Genomic DNA, 25,947 nt, shown 5'->3' on the forward strand with positions numbered 1-25,947 from the left:
AGAGAAGAATGAGGGGGGATTTGATAGCAGCCTTCAACTACCTGAAGGGGGGTTCCAAAGAGGATGGAGCTCGGTTGTTCTCAGTGGTGGCAGATGACAGAACAAGGAGCAATGGTCTCAAGTTGCAGTGGGAGAGGTCCAGGTTGGATATCAGGAAAAACTATTTCACTAGGAGGGTGGTGAAACACTGGAATGCGTTACCTAGGGAGGTGGTGGAGTCTCCTTCCTTGGAGGTTTTTAAGGCCCGGCTTGACAAAGCCCTGGCTGGGATGATTTAGCTGGGAATTGGTCCTGCTTTGAGCAGGGGGTTGGACTAGATGACCTCTTGAGGTCCCTTCCAATTCTGATATTCTATGATTCTATGATTCTTCCACCCCATTAGTCTTTTTTATCAGCTTGCTTCTGCCTTGGATTGTGGAGAAATAGCTACCTTCACAGCTGCTGCCAAAGCTTTTGGTGACAGGCTAGGAGCATGAATTCTCTCCCCCTTCCAGCAGGGTGCATGTACACCAACCCTGGTTGTAGAACAAGCATTCGTTTTGGGGCACAGCGTTCGACACCATTAAACAGCACACTGAACCTGAGCAATGAGAACTGGGCTGAGCTTCTCTAGCCGACATCTTAGTATGTTCATTCAGTTAGCCAATCACTGGTATGTTCCGAAACAAGCCATTCATTCCACATGCTGACATCTGAAAGGTGGTTTTCAGATCCGTAGCAAGTTTGCTGCTTCACAGCACAGTACTCAGCTTCTACGTGAGATAACAGAATGGACCCTTTGTTCCTCAGTCTGCTACTGCACACAGCATCAATAACCCAGGCTTCTCGGTGAGCCAGACTCTGCCCTGGTGGCAACAAATGGGGAACCCGACGTAACATTGATAAGGGAAGAGGGACAACGATCCATGATTTTTCCTTACCTCTGCTGACAAGCATCCAGGCCTTCGTTTATAGGTTCTTTGTAACAAGAAAAGCAACGCAACCTGCAGCATAGCAAGGAATAGATGCTTGCACGACAGGATGGAGGCTACCCCACTGTGGTCAGCAGGATGTTCCCAGAAACACACTTCCCTGTAGGCTGGCAGCCTGTTTCACTAGAGTCTCTGCTTGTGTCTCTTTTCTCATCTAACTGTTAGACCTATAACTAGTTTGCTTGTGATTTTGTGTGTCAAATGCGCAAGGCTTATTTCAAGTTAAAATTTGGCCTAAATGCATCTATGACTTGGCTTTAAAAATGGATGCAGCTAGTTTCCATAATCTCGGAAACTGGAACCTGATGACCCTGCTGGCTCTGTACTGTTGCTTATTTGGGGCTAGGGACATTTCAGGTGCCTGGCCATTAAACCTAGTCAGCCAGAAAATGAGTACCAGCAACCGAGAGACTTCTTAACCAGAGAGGCAATTCCTGTTTTGGATTTTGACCATGATGGTCTGGGGCAGACAGGGTCACTACGAATCAGAACGTTGCCACCTCCTGGAGCTCCAGGCCTTTAACGCTGTTTATTCTGAGTAAGTGAATTCCTGAGTTGAAGCTGGCACAGAGAAGTGTGGAGCTGTCACAGACAGCCAGGGAAGCAAGGGGTCCAGATCCGTCGAGGCACAAGGTGACCAGGCAGGCTGTGGAGAGAACAGGGAAGCATTAGTCAGTCAGATGTGTTTCGGTGTAATTCAGAAGTACATTGAGACAACAAACAACTCACCTACAGAAAACAGGGGCTTTTTAAAGGGGAGGAGGGTGCAGTTATAGGGTCTTTCTACAGACACACATGGATGACACTCAAAGGAAGCTATGGCCCAGCATATGAAATCTGGCCCCACTTTGTCTCCCAGGTCAGGTACTTCTCCCACCTGACATTACCGCCACAGCACCCTGCTGTAGGAGGCTTCCTAGGGCTCCTAGTGGCCACAGGGCCCTCTGCAAGCCAGGTGTTAGCAGCTGGTATTTCTAGGATTAAAAAAGGGACATGATCAAGATTCCCTCTTGCCTCTCTCTCAACCCAAAGAAGTGAGAGCTTCTACTGCTCAACAGTCCCATGACATATACATGTGCTGAAAACCAGCACAAAACTAGGCCCCACCTGGGTCACGTCATCTCTTTGCTCTTCTGCTCTCCCCGCAATGGCGGATAGGAATAGAGATTAAGGGGAGATGACATGGCAAGCAGGTGCAACATGTATCCGGAGTTTAGAGACAGCAGGTCACCCAGATTGTGAGCTGGGACTCCAGACTGTTGCGGTGCTTATTTTGCAGGGGCTGCTCTCAGGATCGGCTCCTGCTGTGCCTCCGATTGGCTCTCTCAGAATGCTGATCCGAAGCCCATTCAGGAGCCAACATAGCCTTAAGAAACTCCTGCAAGCCTGGGACAATGGAGGAGTCAGTCCTAATACACACTGACTGCGACAGCAATGGGATTGGCACAGTTTGAGACACATTCTCAGGTACCCATTACATAAGGGGTTGTTAGGAACTGTACATCCTCTCGTAATAGCTGGTATGTTACAATAGCATGTGGAAGGATCTATGCCTGAGGGTTAATTGTTTTGCTTAGGCACTATCATTTAGCAGATTTTCTCCTCAGGACATTCCCATCAAACAGAACATGCTGTTCTCACAGTGATTTGTCTGCAGGGTCCTGTTTCACCAACACATTAATTCCTTTGACCTAATTGTTGCTGGATTTATTGTTCTCAGTCATGGGGATGGGGATGGGATCACATTCAGAAAGAAACCTTAGAACTTTAGAGCCTTACTGCTTTGCAGAAGGTGCAGCTGAAACCCGTAACACATTAGTCTCAGAGCAGAAAACACAGTCAGCCGTCATATTAATTCAGCACAGCCTGATGATTTTGATCACCACCAATGGACATTAAAACAAGCCTCTCTTCCAATGCCAATAAAATTCTTCGTTACTGCACTTCTGGGGATAACCCTAATTAATGCCATACAGATTCCTTGCCCTCCCCCTGCTTATTTCTTTATTACATTTTTTTTGGCAATGTACATTTGATCACCAAATTGGGGGTTGGGAAGTAATTTTCCCCAGGTCAGACTGACAGGAACCTGAGGGTTTTCACTCTCTTTGCAGCATAGGGTGCAGATCACTAGCTAGGATAATCTGGGTAATATCTCACTCAAATCAGTTCCCCATCATTAAAGGATCCTTGGGCATTGGCACATCTTGGTCACCCACCAGCTGCCCTGGTTCTCTGCCTATGGCACACAACAGTTCAGTCTCCTGAGGGCTGCAATACTTTGGTCTGATTCTGGTTGTGTGGAATGGTGTGCAAGGCTGTTAGAATGACTTAGACTTGAACTTATTTCCAACATGAAGGAGGTTTCAGCACAATATATATTTTAAATGGAGACTAGAACATCAGACATTTGCACCTATATCTGGAGACAGCCTAATGTCATGTCTTCTAGGACATTTGTAGTAGCTCCTCCCATCCCAGTGGCACCAGCACTGACTTTCACAGGGTATTTACGAAACAGGCAAACAGAATCAAATTCACTCAGTGTTGTTCTATATTTGTACAGCCCCTGGGTGCTTGGGATCCTGGGCCATGACTGGGGTCCTAGGCACCATCGTAACACAAATTAATAATACATGATTTTGCACTCAGAGTCTTAGTTTAACTATTATTAAAACAAGTGCAGTTATCAACTGCTGGTTAAGACTGAGGCTAACATACCAATGATGCATTCAGCATACTGCACTCATGCAGGAGGACTAAGGCAGTTGATCGTGGATCCAGCCTGAGCTCAGGTTCCTTCACTGCCAGGGCTGGAGAGTGGCCTCTACAACCAGCAGACAGAGTGTGGGTGTGTGCAGGAAGCTGAACTGTCTGTGGGCAGAGTGACAGTCTATGCAAACGCCTGTTTACAGTAGACACATTGCATAAAAGGTGTAGTCAGACGGTGGAAAGGGAAATATAAAAAGGATTGCCAGTCTCTAGAGAAAAAAGAACAGGAGTACTTGTGGCACCTTAGAAACTAACCATAACCCACTTCATCAGTTCTAGCCCATGAAAACTTATGCCCAAATAAATTGGTTAGTCTCTAAGGTGCCATAAGTACTCCTGTTCTTTTTGCGGATACAGACTAACACGGCTGCTACTCTGAAACCAGTCTCTAGAGAGTCACTTCTGCCATTTTGTATACCTCTGCCCTTGCAACATCAAGTTGAGAACAGGAAGATGGCATTTCTACAACACTCTGAGCTCTACAGGTGGGTTAAAAAAGTGCCACATACAACAGGAATTTGTACGTAACTAAATTTCATACTGGTTTATGTACATAGAACTGCACCTAGATTAAGGCTAAAATTCCATCAAAAGGTTCTGGCAACACCATGCCCCACATGACCAAAGATCCAATGCTTTGCTAACATCACCAGAGCTCTGACACATAATCACATGATAAATTTGTTAGTCTCTAAGGTGCCACAAGTACTCCTGTTCTTTTTGCGGATACAGACTAACACGGCTGCTACTCTGAAACCTGTCATAATCACATGAGTTACTACATGGCCACAGAAGAACATGCTGGTGAAGACCATTTCTGGGGAAGACCATCAATTTCACTCTTTCCCTACAATTTTAAACAACTGTATTTTAAGAGAAATGTTTAACAAAAATGTCTAATCATCATCATTTGCATTAGATACGCTCATGTGGTCTGCCCAGTAACAGGACTGTAAGTTCAGCTGTTTCCCAGCTGTATTCTCCCCTCCCTATTCTAAACTGGATGGTAGATAAGCAGCAACTAACACAAGCCTCCGAGTATAATAATAATAATAGTGCTTAGGAGGTATTTGCTCTTTGTTCTCAGATCATTGTAAGGCCAAACCTCATCACACCCCTTGGGTGGGAAGGGCTGGGAAGCAAGCAAGATTAATTCCATAATGCCTGTAATTCCCAGTCACAACATTCAGGGCCAGGTTTTTTGCTGCCCCAAGCAAAAAAATTTTTGGCTGTCCCCCACCCCAGCCCTGGGCTCTCCCCTGCTCAATCCTGCTGCCCCAGCCCTGGGCTCTTCCCCCCCACCCGCACCCCCTGCTGTCCCAGCTCTGGCCCCCACCCCCACCCGCACCCCCCTGCCGCCCCAGCCCTGGGTCACTGGTAACTCGCTCCCAGGGCAGGTCATTCAGCAGGAATTTTGGATGTGCACAGAACACAGACAGGATTGGTTCCAATATGGTTACAGAACTGCAGTAAAGTGGAACAATTTTCAGCTTGTGTGATTGAAGGATATCTGGATGCATATTATAAGACTGTCCTAAATGAGGAAAAGTTGAGGTGCCTTTATTATTCTTTTGTTCCACTCTTTGTTTCTATGGGGAATTTGCCAATGCAATATCACTGTCTTCCTTTTAAACAAATAAAATAAAAAAATGGCAATGGCTGTTGAAAATAGCAATTCCACTCCTAATAACCACTGGGAAGCATTTCTTGCTCAATTTTATCCTACTTTTTCTACAGCAAGTTACAGTGGATCAGTATATTTGATTTGGGAGAAATGAAGTAACAATGCAGAGCGCGGCGCGGCTGACAGGGCGGCCCGGATGGATTGAGCCGCTTGCATCGGGGCCTCCAGCAGCCAGAGCCCCTCCTCTGCTCCTCCCCTGCAGCCTCAGCACGCTGCGCTGGCAGCACTCTGGGGGGACGGGGCTGCGCGCTCCGCGGGGGAGCGCAGCAGCGTGTCTGGCTGTGCTCGGAGCCAGACATGCCGATCTGAGCGACACGGTCAGGGGGCCGGGGGGGTTGGAGAAGGGGTATGGCATCTCGGGGGGCAGTCAAGGGACAGGGAGAAGGGGGGGTTGGATGGGGCAGAGGTTCGGGGGAGCAGTCACAGGCAGGGAGGGGGGGGTTAGATGGGTCAGGGGTTCCGGGGGTGGGCAGTCAGGGGACAGGCAGCAGTTGGATAGGCGTGGGAGTCCCGATGGCCTGTCAGGGGGCGGGGGTGTGGATAGGGGTCGGGGCAGTCAAAGGACAGGTAGGGGGTGAGGTTCTAGGGGGGCAGTTAGGGTGGGGGAGTCTCAGTAGGGGGCAGTCGTGGACAAGGAGAAGGGAGGCTTAAATAGTGGGTGGGGTCCCAGGCGGTGGTTAGGAGCAGGGGTCTCAGGAGGGGGTGATCAGGGGACAAGAAGCCGGGTGGGTTGGATGGGTTGGGGGTTCTGTGGGGGGCAGTCAGGGGGCGGGAAGTGGGAGGGAGTGGATTGGGGCGGGGCTACCCCCGTGGAGTGTCTTCTTTTTTGAATGTTAATTATGGTAACCCTACTGTTCATAGTGCCACCCCATTCTAGCAGTGAGCTCTCCATTCACAGCAAGCTGCAGCATGAGGTCTCAGCTACCTCACTCCCTCCCCCTCCCTTTCCTGTTGCTAGTGGCCAAGGGAATGCTGGGAAATGTAGTTCTTTCCCTGCTCCAGGGTTGGCTCTATAGGCAGGGAGCTAACCAAGGAACTACAGCTTCCAGGGCCCCCTGTTGGTTCTTAGCTCCTATGCTGGATCCCTGCCGTCCCTGCAAATGTGCCGCCCCAAGCACCTGCTTGCTTTGCTGGTGCCTAGAGCCAGCCCTGTGAACATCAACCAAAGTGAGCGGGAATGTTTAGTAACCAGGCCCTGGCTCCAAAATTCAATTACAGCATCTAGTCCAATTGGGACAACACCTTGGCATTTCCTTTCATATGTTATCCTGTCCTCCCAGCTGCCGGACTGTCTCATCTGTAAAACTGCACGCTTTATAGCATCCTTTCACTTTAATCAGGATGCGACTGAGTTCTGAGGCTACAAACCTGAGCACTCATTATTTTTGTGATATAGAAACTGAGTCCAAGCTGTTTATCACAGGTCACGAAATAGCCATTTCTGTCAAAACCCCATAGGCTGGATCTGGGTCAGTGACCTACAGAATAAAGCAGAGGTCCCCAAACTGTGGGGTGCACCCTCCATGGTAGCATGGAGGAGCATCTGGGAGGGCGTGGTGGGGCCCAGGCCAGCCCCCATGGGCGGTGTGGAGGGAGCACCACCCAGCCCCTTCCTGCCCCCAGCTGCATCCCCATCCCCAGCCTCGGTGCAGCTCTGCACCCGGCCGGAGCTCCACTCCCGGCCCCTGCCAGCTCCCAGCCTCAGCTGCTGGCTGCGGCTTCGTTCCCGGCCTGGGGCCGAGGCAAGCAGTGGAGCTGCACCTGGCCACAGGCCCAGCTGCAGCTCCATTCCGCTCCTGGCCGTGGCCCTGTTGATGCCGGTGAGTTCTTGACCTGCCCCTGCGCCGCCCCCATTTCAACCCCTTCCCCAAATCCGCGCCCCGTCCCAGTCTCTTCCCCGCCTTCTCCCCTGAGCACGCTGCGTTCCCGCTCCTCCCCCCTTCCTCCCAGAGCTTGTTACGCCATGAAACAGCTGTTTCGCAGTGGCAAGTGCTGGGAGGAGAAGCGTGGATGCGGCGTGCTCAGGGGAGGAGGCAGAGGCAAATTTGAGCGGGGGCGGAGAACTTGGCAAATTTTTCCTCTATGGCTCCCAGCACCAGACCCATCCCCAGTTGAGGCCCCAGCCTTGGCCCCCTTACCCCTTTCCGTGTCCCCCCACCCACCCAGAGCCATATCCCCACTCCTCGCCCCGGGGAGGAGGGGTATGGACATGGGTAAGGGAGGCGCGACCCTCCAAAGTTTGGGGACTGCTGGGATAAAGGCTCAGTAGCACATCACTACTGAGAGAGGAATAAAGAGGGACGTTTTAACACCCCATCAATACGTGGTTCCTCCCAGGGGCATGGCTACACTTGCAGATGTAGAGTGCTGGGAGTTAAAACAGCCTTCGGAGACCACAGCAGGGAAAACGCTACCCTGTGTTTACACTCTCAGCTGGAAGCGCACTGATGTGGCCACATTAGCAGGTCTTGCAACATGCATTATGGTAACTATCCCAGTGTGCAAGTGGCTGCAACATACTTTTCAAATGCGGGGGTGGGGGGTGGAGTGTGACAGGGAGTGTGTTGTGTGTATGTGGGGGAAGAGTGGGTTTTTGGGGAGCTGAGAGTGTGTCAGCATGCTGTCTTGTAAGTTCAGACAACAGTAGATCCCCCCTCCCCCCTGGCCTCTCTCTCACTCACTCAAAGCAAGCAGCATTCCTCAGTAATGGTTGCTTTGTCCTGGAGCAGATAAGCATAGGGATGTCAGAAACGGAGCTCTGAAAGGGCATATCTGCATTCCTACAGCTGAGTTCAAAACAATGAAAAGAGTGGCCACTTGACCTAAGGGGATTATGGGACATTTCTGGAGGTCAATCAGAGTGCAGTGATGGAACATCTTGTTCCCACTGACGCTTGGGCGTTTCAGCCAAGGCGCAGCAAGTGCTATGCTTCTCGTGGAGCTGAATTACCAGGAGCGCTCCAGCTGCAGAGTCCAGGTGCTCTAAGTGCCTTGCCAATGTGGATGGGTCAGGAGTTAGGGCGCCCGGGGCTGCATTAATGCGCTCTAACTCGCAAGTGTAGCCAAGCCCTAAGTCACATTTCGAGGCCGTACCTCCGCTGTCTTGGTTCCAGACCTTCACCATGCAGTCATGTGATGAAGTGGCAACGACTGGGATCAGACCCACACCGTTGGGAAGGAAGACACAGGATGCTGTGGTTTGGAAATGCCCCTTGTACTCACGCACTCGGCTTCTTGTCTGCCTTAGGTCCCACAGCTGCAAAGGAACAGACACAAAGAGCTCAACCCGAAGGCCACTTCACCAATTTACTAAACAGAAATTAAAAGTTACAGTGATTCGAGTGAAATCCCTGCAAGCTCCATGGACACTTTTCAAAGACACCATAATAGAAGCTCAATTTAAATGTATACCCCAAATTTAAAAACCCAGTAAAAGAACTAAAAAAGAGCCACCGTGGCTTAACAACCATGTAAAAGAAGCAGTGAAAGATAAAAAGGCTTCTTTTAAAAAGTGGAAGTCAAATCCTAGTGAGGTATATAGAAAGGAGCATAAACACTGCCAAATTAAGTGTAAAAATGTAAGAAGGAAAGCCAAAAAGGAGTTTGAAGAACAGTTAGCCAAAAACTTCCTTTTATTTGTTTTAAACCTGCTGCCCATTAATTTCATTTGGTGGCTCCTAGTTTTTATATAATGGGAACAAGTAAATAACTTTTCCTTATTCACTTTTTCCACACCACTCATGATTTTATAGACCTCTATCATATCCCCCCTTAGTCTCCTCTTTTCCAAGCTGAAAAGCCCTAGCCTCTAATCTCTCCTCATATGGGACATGTTCCAAACCCCTAATCATTTTAGTTGCCCTTTTCTAATGCCAGTATATCTTTTTTGAGATGAGGAGACCACATGTGTATGCAGTATTCAAGATGTGGGTGCACCATGGATTTATATAAGGGCAATATGATATTCTCCATCTTATTCTCTGTCCCTTTTTTAATGATTCCTAACATCCTGTTTGCTTTTTTGACTGCCGCTGCACACTGTGTTGATGTCTTCAGAGAACTATCCACGATGACTCCAAGATCTTTTTCCTGATTCGTTGTAGCTAAATTAGCCCTCACCATATTGTATGTATAGTAGGGTTATTTTTTCCAATGTGCATTACTTTACATTTATACTCATTAAATTTCAAATTTCTCACAAAATTTGCCATTTTGTTGCCCAATCACTTAGTTTTGTGAGATTTTTTTGAAATTCTTCGCAGTCTGCTTTGGTCTTAACTATCTTGAGCAGTTTAGGATCATCTGCAAACTCACTGTTTACCCCTTTCTCCAGATCATTTATGAATAAGTTGAATAGGATTGGTCCTAGGACTGACCCTTGGGGAACACCACTAGTTACCCCTCTCCATCCTGAAAATTTACTATTAATTCCTACCCTTTGTTCCCTGTCTTTTAACCAGTTCTCAATCCATGAAAGGATCTTCCCTCTTATCCTATGACAATTTAATTTACGTAAGAGCCTTTGGTGGGGGACAGGTAATACCAAGGCTAAAGCCAGTCCAGCGCACAGGCTGCACTTCCTGGCAGGATTGCTCTCAGAGCACCAACGTGAACCCCCTGAGCCCTGCTGCCCGCGAGACAGGTTACCATCTATAGGTATCAATTTCTGGAGAGATCTAGAACAAGCAGCAATTTGCTGCCCAGCCAGAAAACTCACTGTGGCTTCGCAGCCCTCCCCACCAAAGCCATTGCTGCTGCTGATGCAATACCGGCCATCCTGGCTTACATCACAGTAGGTCTGAATATACTGCTTTACCGGGAACCTATGGGCCACCTGCAGCTCCCGGCTGTCCCAGATCCTGGAAAGGAGGAAAAAAGAACAAGTGAGGGAGAGTTAATATAGTGATTGAACTCCTCGCACCATCTGGCCAGTTACTGGGGCAGACTCTACAAAAGAGAATGCAAGCTGGCTATTTTGATGCATGCTCATGACAATATGCACAACCCAATCTCTTCACACCTCCAGCCTGGGCCTCTTCTCCTCTATTTCAAAGGTTACCGAGCTCCATGACTCATCCCCATGTTCTGGCCCAGACCTGCCAATTCTCTAGTTCTTTGTGGTGTTCCACGTGTGTGAACCAGAGCCCTCCTTCCCTCCACCCAAGCTAGAGTCATTCCTCCCTTGAGATCTAGCCTCCATGCCTGCAAGCTCCATGGGCCTAGCACAAAGGGCCCAGTCTTGGTTGGGGCCTTGAGGAGAAGCTACTGAAATACTCATGTTAAACAACAACACTTCCCCCTTCAGACCACAACATGTTTTCAGCCCCATTCCCTTTGCCTCATCCATCTCCCACCCTGTAGCTCGGCTGCATGGGGATTTCCATCTTGGCCACTTTGAAATGCTGGTTTCTTTTCTTTGCTGGTGGCTCCCTTTGCCTGGGAGAGGGCTGGGCAGCCCAGGACACTGCTCCTCTTATAGCTGATCACCCTCCTGCTCTGCTGCGTATCACGTATGCTGTCTGCAAACTTACTAGCAATGGTAATAATATTGATCAGTGATGACAAAGCCATGCCAAATACTAACGTAGCTTCCACCCAGTGACAAGTGGTATTGCTCACAGCACTAGTGCCCTGATCATGCGCTACCCCACCGTAGATCATGCTCTCCACGAAATATGAGGTTAGCACAAGGTTTGCTTCTAGCAACAGAGCTTGGGAGACAACTTCACTAACCTAGAAAGCCACTCACTGCTGTGGTTTGTGCTGCGGACTCCAAACAATAACCTCCTTATTACCCCAATTCAAGCAGTAATGAAGTACTCTATTGGTGTATCTACTTCCTCACCAGGGTTAGAAACACCTGGCCTGCCAAAAGATGGGTTGAGGAATGAAAGATGCCACTGCCGCCCACCCAGTGAAGGAGAAAGGCGCCCGACAACCATAGTGCACTGGTCTGGAGATGCCGAGGCACTCATTCTGGACCCAAGTGAGCAGCTCTGCAGTCCAAGGCCATTAGCAGCCCCCATCCCACCAACAGGCCTAATCACCAGCACTGTCCATGGGATGGTTTTACAAAGCTCTGGGACTCCTCACCCACGTTCTCCTGAATACACCAAGTCTCACCTCTGCAGCTGGTTCCCACTGCTAGGCTTTACCTGATTGTTTTATCCTCTGACGTCTGGATGACATACGGCTCTGCAGGAACCCAGCACAGGTGTGTTACCTGCCGAAGGGAAATAAGTACCAGAATCCTGTCCACCTACCACAGCCCAAACGAACCCCTGCCCAACATACACTGCTCTTGGGGCCCAGCCATCCTCTGTCCCAAGCAGCCATCACTGGAGCCAGGAGGGCTGGGCGGAGCTACCTCTGGATCCCATCAATGCTGCTCCCTTAGTAGCCAGTGTGTGATCTGAGGTGCAACGAAGGAGGAGAGGGGACTTGGTCAGTAGGTATGGGCTCTTGTAGCGTTAAACTGCCCTACACAAAATCCCAACGGGACATTTCTATGGGTAATCGAAAACCCTCCTGTCTCAGGACATGAGACCACCTTTAAGGGAGTCAGAAAGAAGCTTCCCCATGGTCAGGTTACTCCACATTGTTCTCTACAGGGATTCCTGCCCTTCCCTCTCAAGTAGCTGGCACTGCATGCTGTCGATGGCAAGAGACGGGGTTAGCTGGACATTGAGTCTGACCCAGTCTAGCCACTTTTGTGCTGTGGAGTGGGAAGTGGGAGTTCAGGTTCTAGTCCTGACTCATTTCAACTCTCTGCCTTTGGGCAAGTCACCTGGAGCCTGATTTCGCGATGGGCTAAGGGATGGCCCTAACCCTTCAGTGCCCCAGTCTGCCCAGCAGTACCGGGTTTACCATGGCGCCAGGCCCAGAGTCAGAAGGGGCGCCGGCCAGCCCAATGCCCCGGCCGGCTGAGATGGCCAGGAAAGCTGCCCCCACCCCTTGCCCCCCAAGCCCTCTCCCCTGAGCTAAGCGCCCTGGGAGGCTGCAGCAGGGATCGGGCGCACCCAGCCACCGGAGCAGAGAGGAGGGTGCTGGGGCCGGGTCACTTCACTTCCTGCTGCCCAGTGAGTGCGGGGTCGGGCCCGCCCTCCAAATCATCAGGTGGCAGGAAGTGGAGTGACCCGGCCCCAACCCGCTCCACTCCACCAGTGAGTGCTGGGGGGCGGTTTCCTGCCTGCCTCCCAAGCCTGGGGAAATGGAGCAGTGGGGAAGGAGCATGGGAGGAGAAGGGAAGAGGATGGGGGAAGCAGAGGCGGGGGGGGGAGGGGAGCTGGAGCCCAGCATGCTGAATCCCCTTGGCAGAAGCTGGGGCTTCCCTGTTAAGCAGGCCCATCGAACCCTCACCCTAACAAGCCCCACCTCCCCTGCATCTGTACCACCCTGATGAGCCCCCCCCCAGACACCCTCCCCACTGAGCCTCAACCACCTGTACCTGGACCCCCACCCAAATAAACTCCACTTCCCCTGCACCTAGACACCCCCCCCCACACTAGCCCCAAACACCTTCACCTGGATCTCCTGCAGAGTCCCATTGCCCCTGCACCTGGAACTCCCCAATGAGCTTCTGTGCATCCAAATCTCCCACTGAGCCATCCACACCCAGACTGCCCCCCAGAGAACTCTCTTATCCCCACCTGGATCCCCCCACACTAAGTCCCTCTGCACTGGGATCCTGCTGCCGGGCTGAGCCTGCTCACCCACACCTGGTGCGCCTGGCACATGGGGGCAGGGGCCCAGGGTGTTTCTGTGGCAGACCTGGCCCTTGCACTGTGTCATGGTTGGATGCAGTCTCACTGCTGAGTCCCTATCCCGGGGTGGGGTGGGAGGAGGCTGCATGGTGATCTCCCACCTCCATGCAACCAGTGGCCTGTGCTCTCCACTGCCACGTTGGAGCCTCCAGATTTATTTATTGACAAATAAAATTTGCAGAATTTTAAAATACCGTGCACAGAATTTTTAATTTTTTGGTGCAGAATCCCCTCAGGAATATGGGGTGCTATGCAGCTGTGATGGCGGGACTGTGAGGAAGGTGGTGGGCAGTGGGGAGGTCTATGGGCAAGGGGCGCAGGGCGAGCGGTGTGGTGTGCAGGGTGCTGTGCAGTTGTGGTGGGAGGCCAGCGGCGGAGGTCTCTGGGAGGGGTGAGGGCTAGTCATAGAGGCACTGGACATAAGGGTGGGGCGCTGGGCAGAGGGGCGGTGTGGTGCAGGCCCACCCCCAAGGGGAATGGGCCCACTGGCAGCACAGGGCTGGGCAGACCAGTGTGCGTCTGGCAGCTGCAGGTTTCTAAACAGTGCCCTCCTGCTGGGCTGCGTGGAGTGGGGCTGCTCCTGCCACACTGTGCCTCATTGCCCCCAGCCTGCCCTTCACTCTGGAGACTGACCATCCCACCACCCTGCACCTTCCCCCATGGGGACCCACAAATATGTTTGGCGCCGGGCCCATAAAAAGTTAATCCGGCCCTGGGATAGGACATACCCTGCCTCACACGAGGAGCCATGAGGCTTAACTCATGTGCCAGGCAAAGGCAGACAAGGGGGCTACACGTGCAACAGGTTATCACAATTACTACTTTGTACAATGATCACACTGACGTGACAGCAAATCAGTGTTGCACTATCACAGCTCTCAGACGCTATCGTAGGGTCTTAAATGACGGGTAAGAAAGTGGGTGGCAGTGACAGAACAGCACGTGTGCTGCAAGTAGATGTCACCAATGCAGTAATTGAAGTGCAGAGATGATGGAATGGAAGCTGAAGCCTGCTTTACCTCACACCCTCCTGCTGGGGTCTCTTCCTGCTCTTGGGGGATGTGTGCAGGATTACGCTAAAATGCTGTTGCATTATTGCTCCTCTCATTTTGCATTGTCCACTGAGCACTCTGGGGCAGGGACCTCACTTCCAACAAGTCCAAGGTGTCCAGGACACATTCAATTTCCTCAGCACGGAAGTCACTGCTGAGTGTGACCCACGCTCCCCCAGGTAGTTACACCCATTCACTCCAGGCTGCCTCTGATCCAATGGCCTGAGTGCTAGACTTAGGACTTTTGCTGGGATTCCTGGTTGATCAAGCTGGGACCCAGTGTGAAAGGCTTCTTCTAAAATTCACCTTAGTCATTCTGGAAAGCTAGGGTCCATGTCCTGGAGCTTTGGGTTACACCTGCACCGCTGGGTTTCCCCAGGGGAGTTTTAGGTTGGTAGATGTGCCAGATAAAGCACTGGGAAGCAAACGCTGCAGTGCACCCAGGATAGACACCTCCCAGGTACCAGCCACACGCTCTGCGGTTTTGCCATTATCTGGAGGGGCAGAGAATGTGCCCTCTCACCACTGGCCTCCTTGCAGAGGCTTCTTTCAAATATGCTGATCAGTGCAAACTGGGCATCTGGTGAGGTGGACCCACCACTTCCAGTTACCAGGGCCCCTGAAGTGCCATCCATTGTGAATAGCTTTCAGTGGCTACTGCCCTGGCCTGCCTGAGGTCAGAGCATTAATGAAACATGCAACTGGAGTTTGTGTGGGGGGCAAGGCCTGCTCTCACCACATGCACAAGGAAACCCCTGAATCGCTGCTAGGGCAGCAGCAAAAATAGCTTCCCCTTTGCATAGATTCACATGCACACGAGCCAGTGGGTAGGGAGCTGCCATTCTAGGGCAAACAGGGACATCTGCTCTTACCAGATTCCTGGAGATGGCAGCTCTCCGCAGACACTCCCCGGTCTCTATGTCCCACTTGCACATGGTGTTGTCCCGTGAACCTGTGCACAGCTGTAAAGAATCTACAACCACAATGACTTTATGTAAGAGAGGGCAGAGAAACCAGCATTACTGCAGCTGCCAGCAGTAGGAGTCAGCTGGGCCTCACCTGGGCTCACCGCCAGTCCAGTTACAACCAAGTCATGTCCTGGGAAGTGCTGGCTCGGCCCCGAGTTCCTGTGTAGCTCCCACATCATGACTGTCTTGTCACGGGAGGCGCTGAAAAAAATGTTGGATTCAAAGACACAGGCCACCTGCACAGAATAGAATGAGAGATACAAGATCCATTTACCAGCTCAACCCAATGGCAAGGCAAGAAAAGCCCAGCAAGTCTGCAATGGTTTCAGAGCTCTGCACTTGGCTGCAGCCATGTTCCTACCTGTCAGGCCCAGGAAACACATAGCTCTGAAAGGGGGATATTTTGACTTACAAATTCCATTTTGTACTCACATGAAGATAACTCCAAGCTGTGCAATTCAGGGCGATTACTGCAGCAAAGTGAATTCTTGTTGCTGGCTGCAGAGCCTTATAGCTCCCCTCAAGAGTTAAACTAACCCAGAAACACACTCCTCAACTTATATGGAAGAACTGTGGACAAATGTTAACTAGTAGATTAACATGAGGCTCTTAAGTGATCCAGGTCACAGTCATGGGCAGAAGACAAGAAGCAAAGGAAGAGATTTAGAATATATCCAGGACCTTGAGCTCTCAACGATTCCAAGGCAAGGACCCTACTCCACCACTGACCCGAGAGACACAATCCTCTCATGAAAAAAGGTTGAGAACCACTGGTTTAATTAATCCACTACTCGCTGACATAGCACTGTCTACACGGAGGGTTAGGTCGGTACATCTGTATCACTCAGGAGGGTGGATTTTTAACACCCCTGAGCCATGCAGTTATATAGGTCTATAGTGTAGACCAGGCCTAAGCTTTCATTAACAAAACTAAATCACTCTCCAACCCTTCGGGGTGTGAAAGGAACTTCCCAGGTACGAACCAGACACAAACTGAGGCAGTTCTGTTCTTCTGACTCTACAGAAGCCTGAACCAAGCGCTCAGAGAGGTGTGAACAGTTCCTCCCTGGGAAGTGAGAGCTCTGATACCTAATGATGGCTATTTAAATGTCAATAACTGCTTCGCTGCTGATCATTTTGGCCGAAACCTGCAGAGCTGTGCCTAGCCACCTTTAGTGGATGCAGGGGTATAGTAGGGAGGCAGGAAGCGGTCACAGGCTGGTAGGGCAGGGAGAAGGAAACAAGGTCCTCGATCTGTTCCCCCTCCATCCCAAAATGTCAATGATTGCTGCCGTGTTCACCTACAGAGAGGAGGAGGGGAAGCTTACAAGAAGTGGAAATTTGGACAGATAACTAGAGAGGAGTACAAAAACATTGCTAGAGCATGTGGGGTGTAATCAGGAAGGCCAAGGCACAATTGGAGTTGCAGCTAGCAAAAGATGTGAAGGGTAACAAAAAGGGTTTATCCAGGTATGTTAGCAACAAGAAGGTGGTCAGGGAAAGTGTGGGACCCTTACTGAATGGGGGAGGGAACATAGTGACAGATGATGTGGAAAAAGCTGAAGTACTCAACACTTTTTTTGCCTCGATCTTCACAGACAAGGTCAGCTCTCAGACTGGGCAACACAGTACGGGGAGAAGGTAAGCAGCCCTCAGTGGTGAAAGAACTGGTTAAGGACTATTTAGAAAAGCTGGATGTGCACAAGTCTATGGGTCCAGATCTAATGCATCCAAGGGTGCTGAGGAAGTTGGCTGATGTGATGGCAGAGCCATTGGCCATTATCTCTGAAAATTTGTGGTGATCAGGACAATTGGAAAAAGGCAAATATAGTGCCCATATTTTAAAAAGGAAAGAAGGAGAACCCGGGGAACTACAGACTCACTTCGGTCCCTGGCAAAATCATGGAGCAGGTCCTCAAGGAGTCCATTCTGAGGCAGGTGGAGGAGAGGAAGATGATCAGGAAGAGTCAACATGAATTCACCAAGGGCAAGTTATGCCTGACCAACATCATGCCTTCTATGATGAGATAACTGGCTCTGTGAATATGGGGAAAGTGGTGGATGTGATATATCTTGACTTTAGCAAAGCTTTTGATACAGTCTGATGACAGTATTCTTACCAGCAAGTTAAAATGGAAGTATGGATTGGATGAATGTACTATAAAGTGGATAGGAAGCTGGCTACAATGTTGGGCTCAACAAGTAGTGATCAACGGTTCGATGTCTAGTTGGCAGCTGGTATCAAGTGGAGTTCCCCAGGTCCTGGGACTGGTTTTGTTCAACATCTTAATTAATGAACTGGATGATGGGATTAATTGCACCCTCAGCAAATGTGCAGATGATACTTAGCTGGGGGAGAGGTAGATAAGCTGGAGGGTAGGGATAGGGTCCAGAGTGCCCTAGACAAATTGGAGGATTCGGCCAAAAGAAATCTGATGAGGTTCAACAAGGACAAGTGCAGAGTCCTGCATTTAGGAAGGCAGAATCCCATGCACCGCTAGAGGCTGGGGACCGACTGGCTAAGCAGCAGTTCTGCAGAAAAGGACCTGGGGATTACAATGGATGAGAAGCTGGATATGAGTCAACAGAAGGCCAACTGCCTATTGGTCTGTATTAGTAGGAGCATTGCCAGCAGATCGAGGAAAGTGATTATTCCCCTCTATTTGGCACTGGTGAGGCCACACCTGGAGTACTGCGTTCAGTTTTGGTCCCCGCGCTACAGAAGGGATTTGGACAAATTGGAGAGAGTCCAGTGGAGGGCAACAAAAATGATTAGAGGGCTGGGGCACATGACTTATGAGGAGAGGTTGAGGGAACTGGTCTTATTTAGTCTGTAGAAGAGAAGAGTAAGGGGGGATTTGATAGCAGCCTTCTACTACCTGAAGGGGGGTTCCAAAGAGGAATGAGCTAGGCTGTTCTCAGTGGTAGTAGACGACAGAACAAGAAGCAATGGTCTCAAGTTGCAGTGGGGGAGGTCTAGGTTGGATATTAGGAAACACTAGTTCACTAGGCGGGTGGTGAAGCACTGGAATGGGTTACCTAGGGAGGTTTTTAAGGCCAGGCTTGACAAAGCTTTGTCTGGGATGATTTAGTTGGTGTTGGTCCTGCTCTGAGCAGGGGATTGAACTAGATGACCTTCTGAGGTCTCTTCCAACCTTAATATTCTATGATTCTATGCAGTGCCACCCCAGTGCCAAAACCTCCACTGAACTCGGGTGGCAAACGCCCAAACTGCCTCCCAGCCTAACGGTCCCCAACTCTGCTGCACGGATACAGGGTATACACACACGAGCGGGAGCCATACAGACTCCTGCCTCCTCTGCAACCATTTCAGTCCCCACGCAGTGCAAGTATAGCATGCCGCAGCACACAAGACACTAGAGGGCAGAGTAAATCAAGACCTCCTGCAATGGAGATTATACCACACTATCGTCACACAAGACCTCCCGCAATGGAGATTATACCAAACTATTGTCACAGGCTGGCCTGTTCACCTTACATTCAACCCACTTGCCTCCTAGGGCACTGTGGGATTTAGCACTGCCATCCCTCAAGGCCTTGTCACAGGAGTTAGGCTCAGCTTGCCACAGAACAGACAGGGCACGGGCCACATGAAATACTCTACAGCCGCATTTCTCAAACTGGGGTCTGCAAGGGCATACAGGAGGCACTGGGAGCGAAGGGGGAGGTGCAAGTACAGGGCATGCTTCGGGGAGGGGGTGGAAAGGGGTGTGGAAGAGGGGCACCGTTGGAGAGGGGGTGAGGCCCGGGGCTGAGTGGGGGATTTGCGAATCTCTGAAAATTTTTAAATCAAAACGGGGGATCCTCAGGTTGCTAAAGTTTGAGAACCACTGCTCTACAGAAATGCCAATGGGTTAGGAAGGAGCTGCAGTTTGCAAGAGAGCGTGTTTTTGGTTTAGTTCCTTACACGCTGAGGGGACTCTCCAGGGTACTCTGCATTTTGGTAGGGCCTCTCATCTGAGGCCAGCCCTTTTCTAAGCAGAGAGCACATTATTAATCCCCGTTTGCAGTGGGGGATGTTGAAGCACATAGAGGGGAAATGACTGACCCAAGCTCATCCAGGAAGGTCAGCAGCAGAGCCAGGAATAGAACTCGAGTCTCCTGAGTGCCAGCCTCTTCTCCCAGTCACTAGTTCCCATTGACAGTCAACAGGGGCTCTTGAAAATAAGGGATTACTAGCAGAGGCTAGAGCCAGGCATGACCTAACACAGTTGCACAGTTTAGCTATGTACCTGCAACACCCCATCTATTCCAGCCCTTCATGTCTGGTGAGCTGTTCAAAGTGCACAGTGGCTTTGTGATGTACACAACTGGGGACCAAGCAGCGCCATCCCTAGCTATTTTGGTGCCCTACACAGGCCTGTGGAGGAGGGAATGGGGGGATAGGCGCCACGCCTCTGTGGGGGGGAGGAGCGCTTGTAGTCAGAGCTAGCACTTAAACTTTAGTTTATGGAGGTGGTACGGAGTGGGTAGGCAAGCAGAATTAACCTGCTTTCCCAAAATTGAGTGCACAGATGAACTGAGCTCTCCAGAGCTAGATCCAGTAATGGGATTGTGTAAACCGGGGGCCAGTTTAGTCTCCATGGAGTAAACTGCTGCCACGATACCCCTGCAGCAATCGCTTTGATTTAATGTTTTCTATATCTGCTGTTACTCCCTGTGACCTTAGTGGTTAGTTACTATTCAGGCTCCTAAAGGTTGTTTCTGCTAGGGGGAGAAACAGATGATCGAATCAGGCATTTCTTGATGCAATCATATTTATTTACAAAGAATGTACAAAGGTTGTTTCTCTGAACACAGTAGGAATCATACAGCAGGAGCCAGTTTCTTTGTTCACAGCTCCAAGCCTCCTTCCAGCCAGCACTGTACCCCAAAGCTCTCTCCCCTAGCTCAGGGTCCTGCTACAAGTGTTTCTATGGTTGTCTCTGGGGCTTGCTTGCTGCTGCTGCTGCTTTTTTCCACATGCACATAGCTTCCTCAAACAGTATCCAGCCACCCATGTCTGCATCCAGCCCTGAAACCACCCATGTCACCCACACATAGCTCAGATTCCTGAACAGCCTTGCACACGGCCTGCGTTTTGGGCAGCAGCTCCTATTGTTTCAACAATGTATTCCATAAAGGTGCTTAAATGTTTGTACATTTATCCTGAGTGAAAGGCCACCTTCAAAAAGGTTTCACGCAGCAAACAATATATCTCTCACAAATCTACACTAAAAGAACATATTCAGGTTGTGAGCCAAGCACTCAAAAGTTCGCACATGCCACAATTAAGGTTGCTGGTGCAACCTTAATTCAGCTCCATTGTGTATATCCATTATGATCATCTTTAATTACACAAGCTCAAGTACAGGTTTTTGCCTCACTCAGAGCATGGTGCTCACTGAATGAACAGCTAGTCAAGGTTTTGTTTTCTCCTCCTTGTTCAATGGGTGGCCACACCCTGCATTGACAACAGAATTACTATTTTCTCAAGGGCTTTTTGATGGGGCTCATCACTTTAGTATCTGAGCGTTCACCAACAGTAATCTTCACAACACCCCCATAAGAAGAGAGGATGGGATTATCCCCATTTGACAGATGAGCCGCTGGGGCAGAGAAAGATTAAGGACAAAACTTCCCACTGATTTGAGGAGCCCAATTTGAGACACTTAGGACCTGATTTGCAGAGTCCTTAGCGTTCTATAGCACTTTTTATATTTATACCACAGCTCCCAGTGACTTCAGTCCCAGCTGAGAGTGCTCCACACTTCTGCAAATTAGATCCCAGGGCGCCCAGAGAATAAGGAAGCCCCACAGCATCCCAGTTCCAATCTCTGGGTCCAGCCAATCCCAGTTCCCCCCTTTCCCTAGCTCCTTGTCTAACTTCCCGCACCAACTGTCTCCCAGTCCCCCGTCCTGCACCTGTTCCCCTTCCCAGCTCCCAGTCTCCTCCCCTCCAGCTCTCAGTACACACTCTTTCCTTCTCCCCACCAATTCCCAATCCCAGTTTCCTTGTTCCACTCTACTTCATTCCCTCTCCCCCACCAAACTGGCTCTTCTCCCTCTGCATCTGAGGCAAGTGGCTTCCTCCTCCATGCTGCCTGGGTACTGGCAAGGGGGTCCTGAGAGCACAGGAGAGACTGGCTCCCTACTCTCAGTTCCAGTGCCTAGGCTTTGGCCTAGCCAGGAGGTGCAATTACAGGGAAAGTCCAGCTTTGCCCCCTAGCTGCTCAGTCACTCTGTGGGGATGATGCGTGCTCAGCCCGATAGCACAGAGGGGCTGGAATATCCTCAAGGAGGATGGAATCTTTGAAGATTTTAGCTGCTAAACTCTAGGAAACTTTGAACATGAGCAAACAGATTTTTTTTCCAAAGGCTTATTACTAGGGCAGATTTTAACAGGAACACCAAAACACTCATCCCTGACACAAAGGCCATTTTCTGACAAAGTTTATGTTCCTGCTCCAATGCATAGATGCGCTACAGCCTCTTGATGAAATAGTCACCAGCATTTCAACATTTTGCAAAACAATGCATTTGCCCCAGCCTCGCTCACAGAAACAGCTGACCCATTTTGGCTGAAACTTTGCAAAACAAGTTAGCCTGGGGCCAGCATGGAAAATTTCAACCAAAATGGTTAAAGTTTGGCAAAGTTATAAGCAACAGAAAAATTATCTTAGGCAACCTTAATAATAGGTGGTGCTACCAGTCCTGCCTCGCTATATAACAAATGGGGGGGGGGGGGGGGGGTGCATGCATGCATGTGTGCACATTCACCTGCTATTTGCTACAAAGAAAGCCTAATTGCAGAGCCGTAACTAGGGATTTTTGCGCCTGAAGCAAGGGACAGGGGCGGCACGTCCGGCTCTTTGGCAGCGGGTCCCTCTTGGAGGTTAGGACTTGCCGCCAAATTGCCGCCGAAGGAGAGACTTTCTGCGCCCCTCACCTTCCGCACCTGAGGCAAGTGCCTCACTTGCCTTGCCCTCGTTATGCCACTGCCTAATTGGCTTCACAAATAGAATACCAGGTCTCAGATCAAAGCCCTTTGGGGGCTGTGAGTAGCTATTAGTCTGTACCCATAATCTAGTAGCATAAGACTTGAAGACAAACTGATATCGTCCCTGAAATAAAAACCTGACCCAACAATTCATCCTGCTGTCATGGTATCTTGATATGAAGGAATGAATACATATTATAGCTGCATAGATCCAGTGCTGTTTGGATGTTGTCACTGCATATTCATCTCTAGGGAGCAGAAACCTCACTCTTCCTAATCGTGAAAAATCAACTCATATTATGCAGCGAGAGGATCTATCCAGGGCACCTGAGGCAGTTTGCAGGGTATCTGGCATGTTCCATCCCTTCCTTGCTGACCAAGCAAAGTCACATCAGCTCTGGATGATGACTAATCATTGTCCCTTGTTACGTCTGTCTTTGACAGAAGTCAGTGATCCACATAAAACTCACCCAGTACTTTTGACAAGTCTGAAATTTACCTTAGTCACTTCGCGTTGATGTCCCACGAACCTCTTCAGCACTGCTCCCGATCTCCAGTTATACACAACTACAGTCTGGAGAGAGAAACGTCTATGTGAATTCAGCCAGCACATCCATGCATGCAGACTGACATTACTTCCTACCTATCAGAACAGTAGGACAATGAGATTGCCTAGGGAGGCTGTGGAAGCTCCTTCACTGGAGGTTTTCAAAAGGAGGCTGGATGGTTTAGATACAACAAATACTGCGTCTTAACAGGGGCTTAGACTAGATGACAATTGCAACCCCGTCTAACCCTTTGGTTCTATGATGCCCTTTGAATTGGAGGATTGCACAGCTGTGTTGCGTGGCATTCCAGGCACCCTGGTAAGGGGGCAGTGATTTAAAAATAAACATTATTTGAAACACTATTGCCACATCTTAACGTCCTCCTGACTTCACAGTCTAACTCAGTCTCTGCTCTGGTAGTGATCCCCCTGTGCCAGCAAGGCCTGCATGCTTGGTGCCATCAGCTCAGCCTTCTCTAACTGTGTTAGCATCACAAGAGACACAGTGCTTATAGCTGGGAAGGTATTCTGGAACCCCTCTTCAGAGGTGGGCTGGGTAATTCGTTGCCCACAAAGGTGAATTTCATGGAGCCATGATAGTTGGTTATGAGTTCCTCTGAAATAAAGGGATGTTTCACGGTTTGAAATGCTTCAGAGCCAATGAATTGGCCCACAAGAGCTGTTTGTCTAGCACAGGTGCCAACAATGGCTCATGGCCGCTGTGTCCCTCCCCATCACAAGTACCTGGAAATGGGAGGGGCACTCCTTCCCCGCCCCAGCTGGTGGACAGTCAGTGGCCTGGAGTACTGACAGCCTTTGCATTTTTATTTTAACCAATGGTCGGTCTGATGCCTGTGAACACATAAACCCTGTCGTTTGAATCAAGTCATTTGCCCTTATGTCTATGGCAGGGAGTTCCAGACACCCTTGATTTCCTTGCATTCATTTTGTTCCTGTGAATTTTGACCCACCCTACCTTGTCCTTTCCTCCCGACACACAGAGATCTGATGTTAGAGCAGCCACAGAAGTGACGGCGCCAGTGTGAGCAGGGCTGTATTGCTGAACAGCCTGCGCAGGACTGTCCTCTTCCACATAATCATCAGGCCTGCCAAAGAGGGAAAGACACACAGCAGCAGGAACTTCAGTAATGTTACAGAGAAGTCACTGTATGCTGTACATCACTCATCCCACTTCTGAAACCACATGGCATTGGCTCCAATTAGACTGAATTTAAGGATAGCAGTGCCTTGTTTTAGGAAGAAACGCGGCATATTGAAATGCTGGAGAAAGGCAAGCCAACACGTAAGCTCTGGACAATGCAGAGATCAGCTCTCCGGGGACGTAAATGTGTTTCCTAGATATGACATAATAGGGTCTCCTCCACCTCTAATTCCTAAACCTGCAGAACAGTTACTCACCTCCACTATGGTGCATGGGATCGACTTTAACAGAACTTCACCAGTCTCCCTACTACAGCTGGCAGATGATGGTCTGACTCAGCCACTGTTCCAACAGTTCAGACATTTTTTGCTGTCTCAAATATCCCTCACAATAACAATCCTGTTCTCCTTCCTGCTGCTCTGTGCCCTTGGCTTATCTCCAGTACTTATGGGCCAGTATGCCCATCTCCCTACTCATGGAGAAAGGGAGAATTTAACTCTTTCTTCGCAGGGAGCCATGCATGTCACTTGCTCAGGCTACTGAGGGTGCCTCTCTCACTCTCAGAGACTAGACTGCTCACCATTTCTCCCATGCACACAGGACCGGCTCTGGCTTTTTTGCCGCCCCAGGCAAAAAATCCTCCCGCCGTCTCCCGGCGGGGAGGGCGGCGAGCCTGGCCGGGGCCCCGCTCTCCCCGGCCAGCCGGCTGTAGTGCCGGGAGGAGGGCGGTGAGCCCGGCTGCGGCCCCGCTCTCCCCGGCCGGCCGGAGCGCTGGGGGAGGGCGGCGAGCCCGCTGCGGCTCCGCTCTCCCCTGGTGAGCGCCACCCCCCTCCAGGTGCCACCCCAAGCACATGCTTGGTAGGCTAGTGCCTGGAGCCAGCCCTGCATGCACAGGTACGTCTCCTCCTACAGTAGCATATCCCCACCCCTCCAGCAGGAGTTCCCCTCTCCCTCCCACACAAAGAGCTTGCAGCACATCATTCTGGCTCAGGAATACAGGAACTGCTCCCAACACAGGCTGTCAGCACCACCACTTGGTTCATTACGAGAGCAAGACAAAGCTGAATGGGTTGCTGTTAGGATACTCTCAAACCAGAGATCCCCTTTTTGCTGCCAGATACTTTGATACAGCTCCCAGATCATTCAGTTTGAGGGAAGCTCTCCATTTCCATGTGTGGTTGGGGGAAGGAGAGGAGGGGAACTATGTCTGAAACTCTCTCTGATCTCTTCCATGGTGGCACCAGCACCTCCCTTGGATTAACACTGGAGAGTAAGGGATCACTGCTTGCCAGTGCCCACCGGAATTTCCCCTTTGCCCTGGCTAATAGCTATGAAAAGAAAATAACGTGTGTGTGACAGTGCAGCTAATTGCATCCCAGCTGTCCTGGTAGACACTATACTGCAGGGCTAAGGACAATTGTTTGCTAGATGGCCCAGGGTGCAGGACTAGCAGAGCACTATCTCCTTTGTCAAGAGGAGCCATATTCCACCCAAGATAGTACACCCAGGTACTTTGCACCCTTGCCTAGGAACTGCCCAGGTGGATGTCAGTGACGCTCTCTCGAGAGAGAGGATGGATTAGTTTGAGTGAGCTGCCAACACACTCCATCCATTAAAGCAACTTTTAATGTTCAGGGCTACAAGCAAATGCAGAGTCAGGGTGGAGTTGCCATTTTAGCCACACAGTCATTGCAGTGCTGGGATCTAGGCCACTGCTTTCGAATGTGTGTGGAGGCAGAGACAGGTATTTTAGACCATTGAGAAATTAAGAACCTTTAGAATCAAAAGGAAAAGTTACATTTCATAAAACCCAGATGATTACATATGATCACTAACCTCCCTGCCATACAATTATGGGGTTTAGTAACTTAACATGGAGATCGCATTCCCAGGAGATTGTTTACCTGTATTTGGAGGTGCTGCAGTTGATTTTACTCTGCAGTTTCCCCATGAGCCAAGGTGAGCAGCTCCGTAATACAGCATGTAGTGCTCAGCATCGAAACCTCAGCATCTCAGTCAATCTCTGGG

The 25,947-nt window shown here is 50.2% G+C and overlaps 1 protein-coding gene across 4 annotated transcripts; it reads right to left on the bottom strand.

Moving 5' to 3' along the window:
* Positions 1-296: 296 nt before the first annotated feature.
* On the bottom strand, positions 297-25,947 carry WDR31 (WD repeat domain 31). 4 transcript variants are annotated; one of them, XM_034752108.1, is made up of 10 exons: positions 25,824-25,947; positions 23,734-23,863; positions 23,502-23,609; positions 22,710-22,784; positions 15,302-15,446; positions 15,115-15,215; positions 11,583-11,650; positions 10,145-10,286; positions 8,521-8,683; positions 297-1,617 (listed from the first exon to the last, which is right to left on the bottom strand). In XM_034752108.1, the coding sequence occupies exons 1-10, from the start codon at positions 25,868-25,870 to the stop codon at positions 1,457-1,459; spliced, it is 1,140 nt and encodes a 379-aa protein (XP_034607999.1). In that variant the 5' UTR covers positions 25,871-25,947; the 3' UTR covers positions 297-1,456. The 4 variants fall into 4 exon arrangements, with proteins under 4 accessions (XP_034607999.1, XP_034607995.1, XP_034607998.1 ...); XM_034752104.1 differs by lacking the exon at positions 23,502-23,609; XM_034752107.1 differs by lacking the exons at positions 23,502-23,609; positions 23,734-23,863 and having other exon boundaries at positions 15,302-15,411; positions 25,824-25,904.

Source organism: Trachemys scripta, chromosome 17 (assembly GCF_013100865.1).
Source record: "Trachemys scripta elegans isolate TJP31775 chromosome 17, CAS_Tse_1.0, whole genome shotgun sequence".
In the NCBI taxonomy this organism is placed as follows: domain Eukaryota; kingdom Metazoa; phylum Chordata; order Testudines; family Emydidae; genus Trachemys; species Trachemys scripta.

Excerpts from the sequence above, each read along its gene's own strand:
- WDR31 (XM_034752108.1), bottom strand. The coding sequence starts at position 25,870 with ATGGGGAAACTGCAGAGTAAAATCAACTGCAGCACCTCCAAATACAG. Across the intron at positions 11,651-15,114 it reads CTGCCATCTCCAGGAATCTG|GTAACACACCTGTGCTGGGT; the intron begins GTAAGAGCAGAT and ends TCCCTTCGGCAG. Across the intron at positions 1,618-8,520 it reads CTGGAACCAAGACAGCGGAG|CCTGCCTGGTCACCTTGTGC; the intron begins GTACGGCCTCGA and ends TTCTCTCCACAG.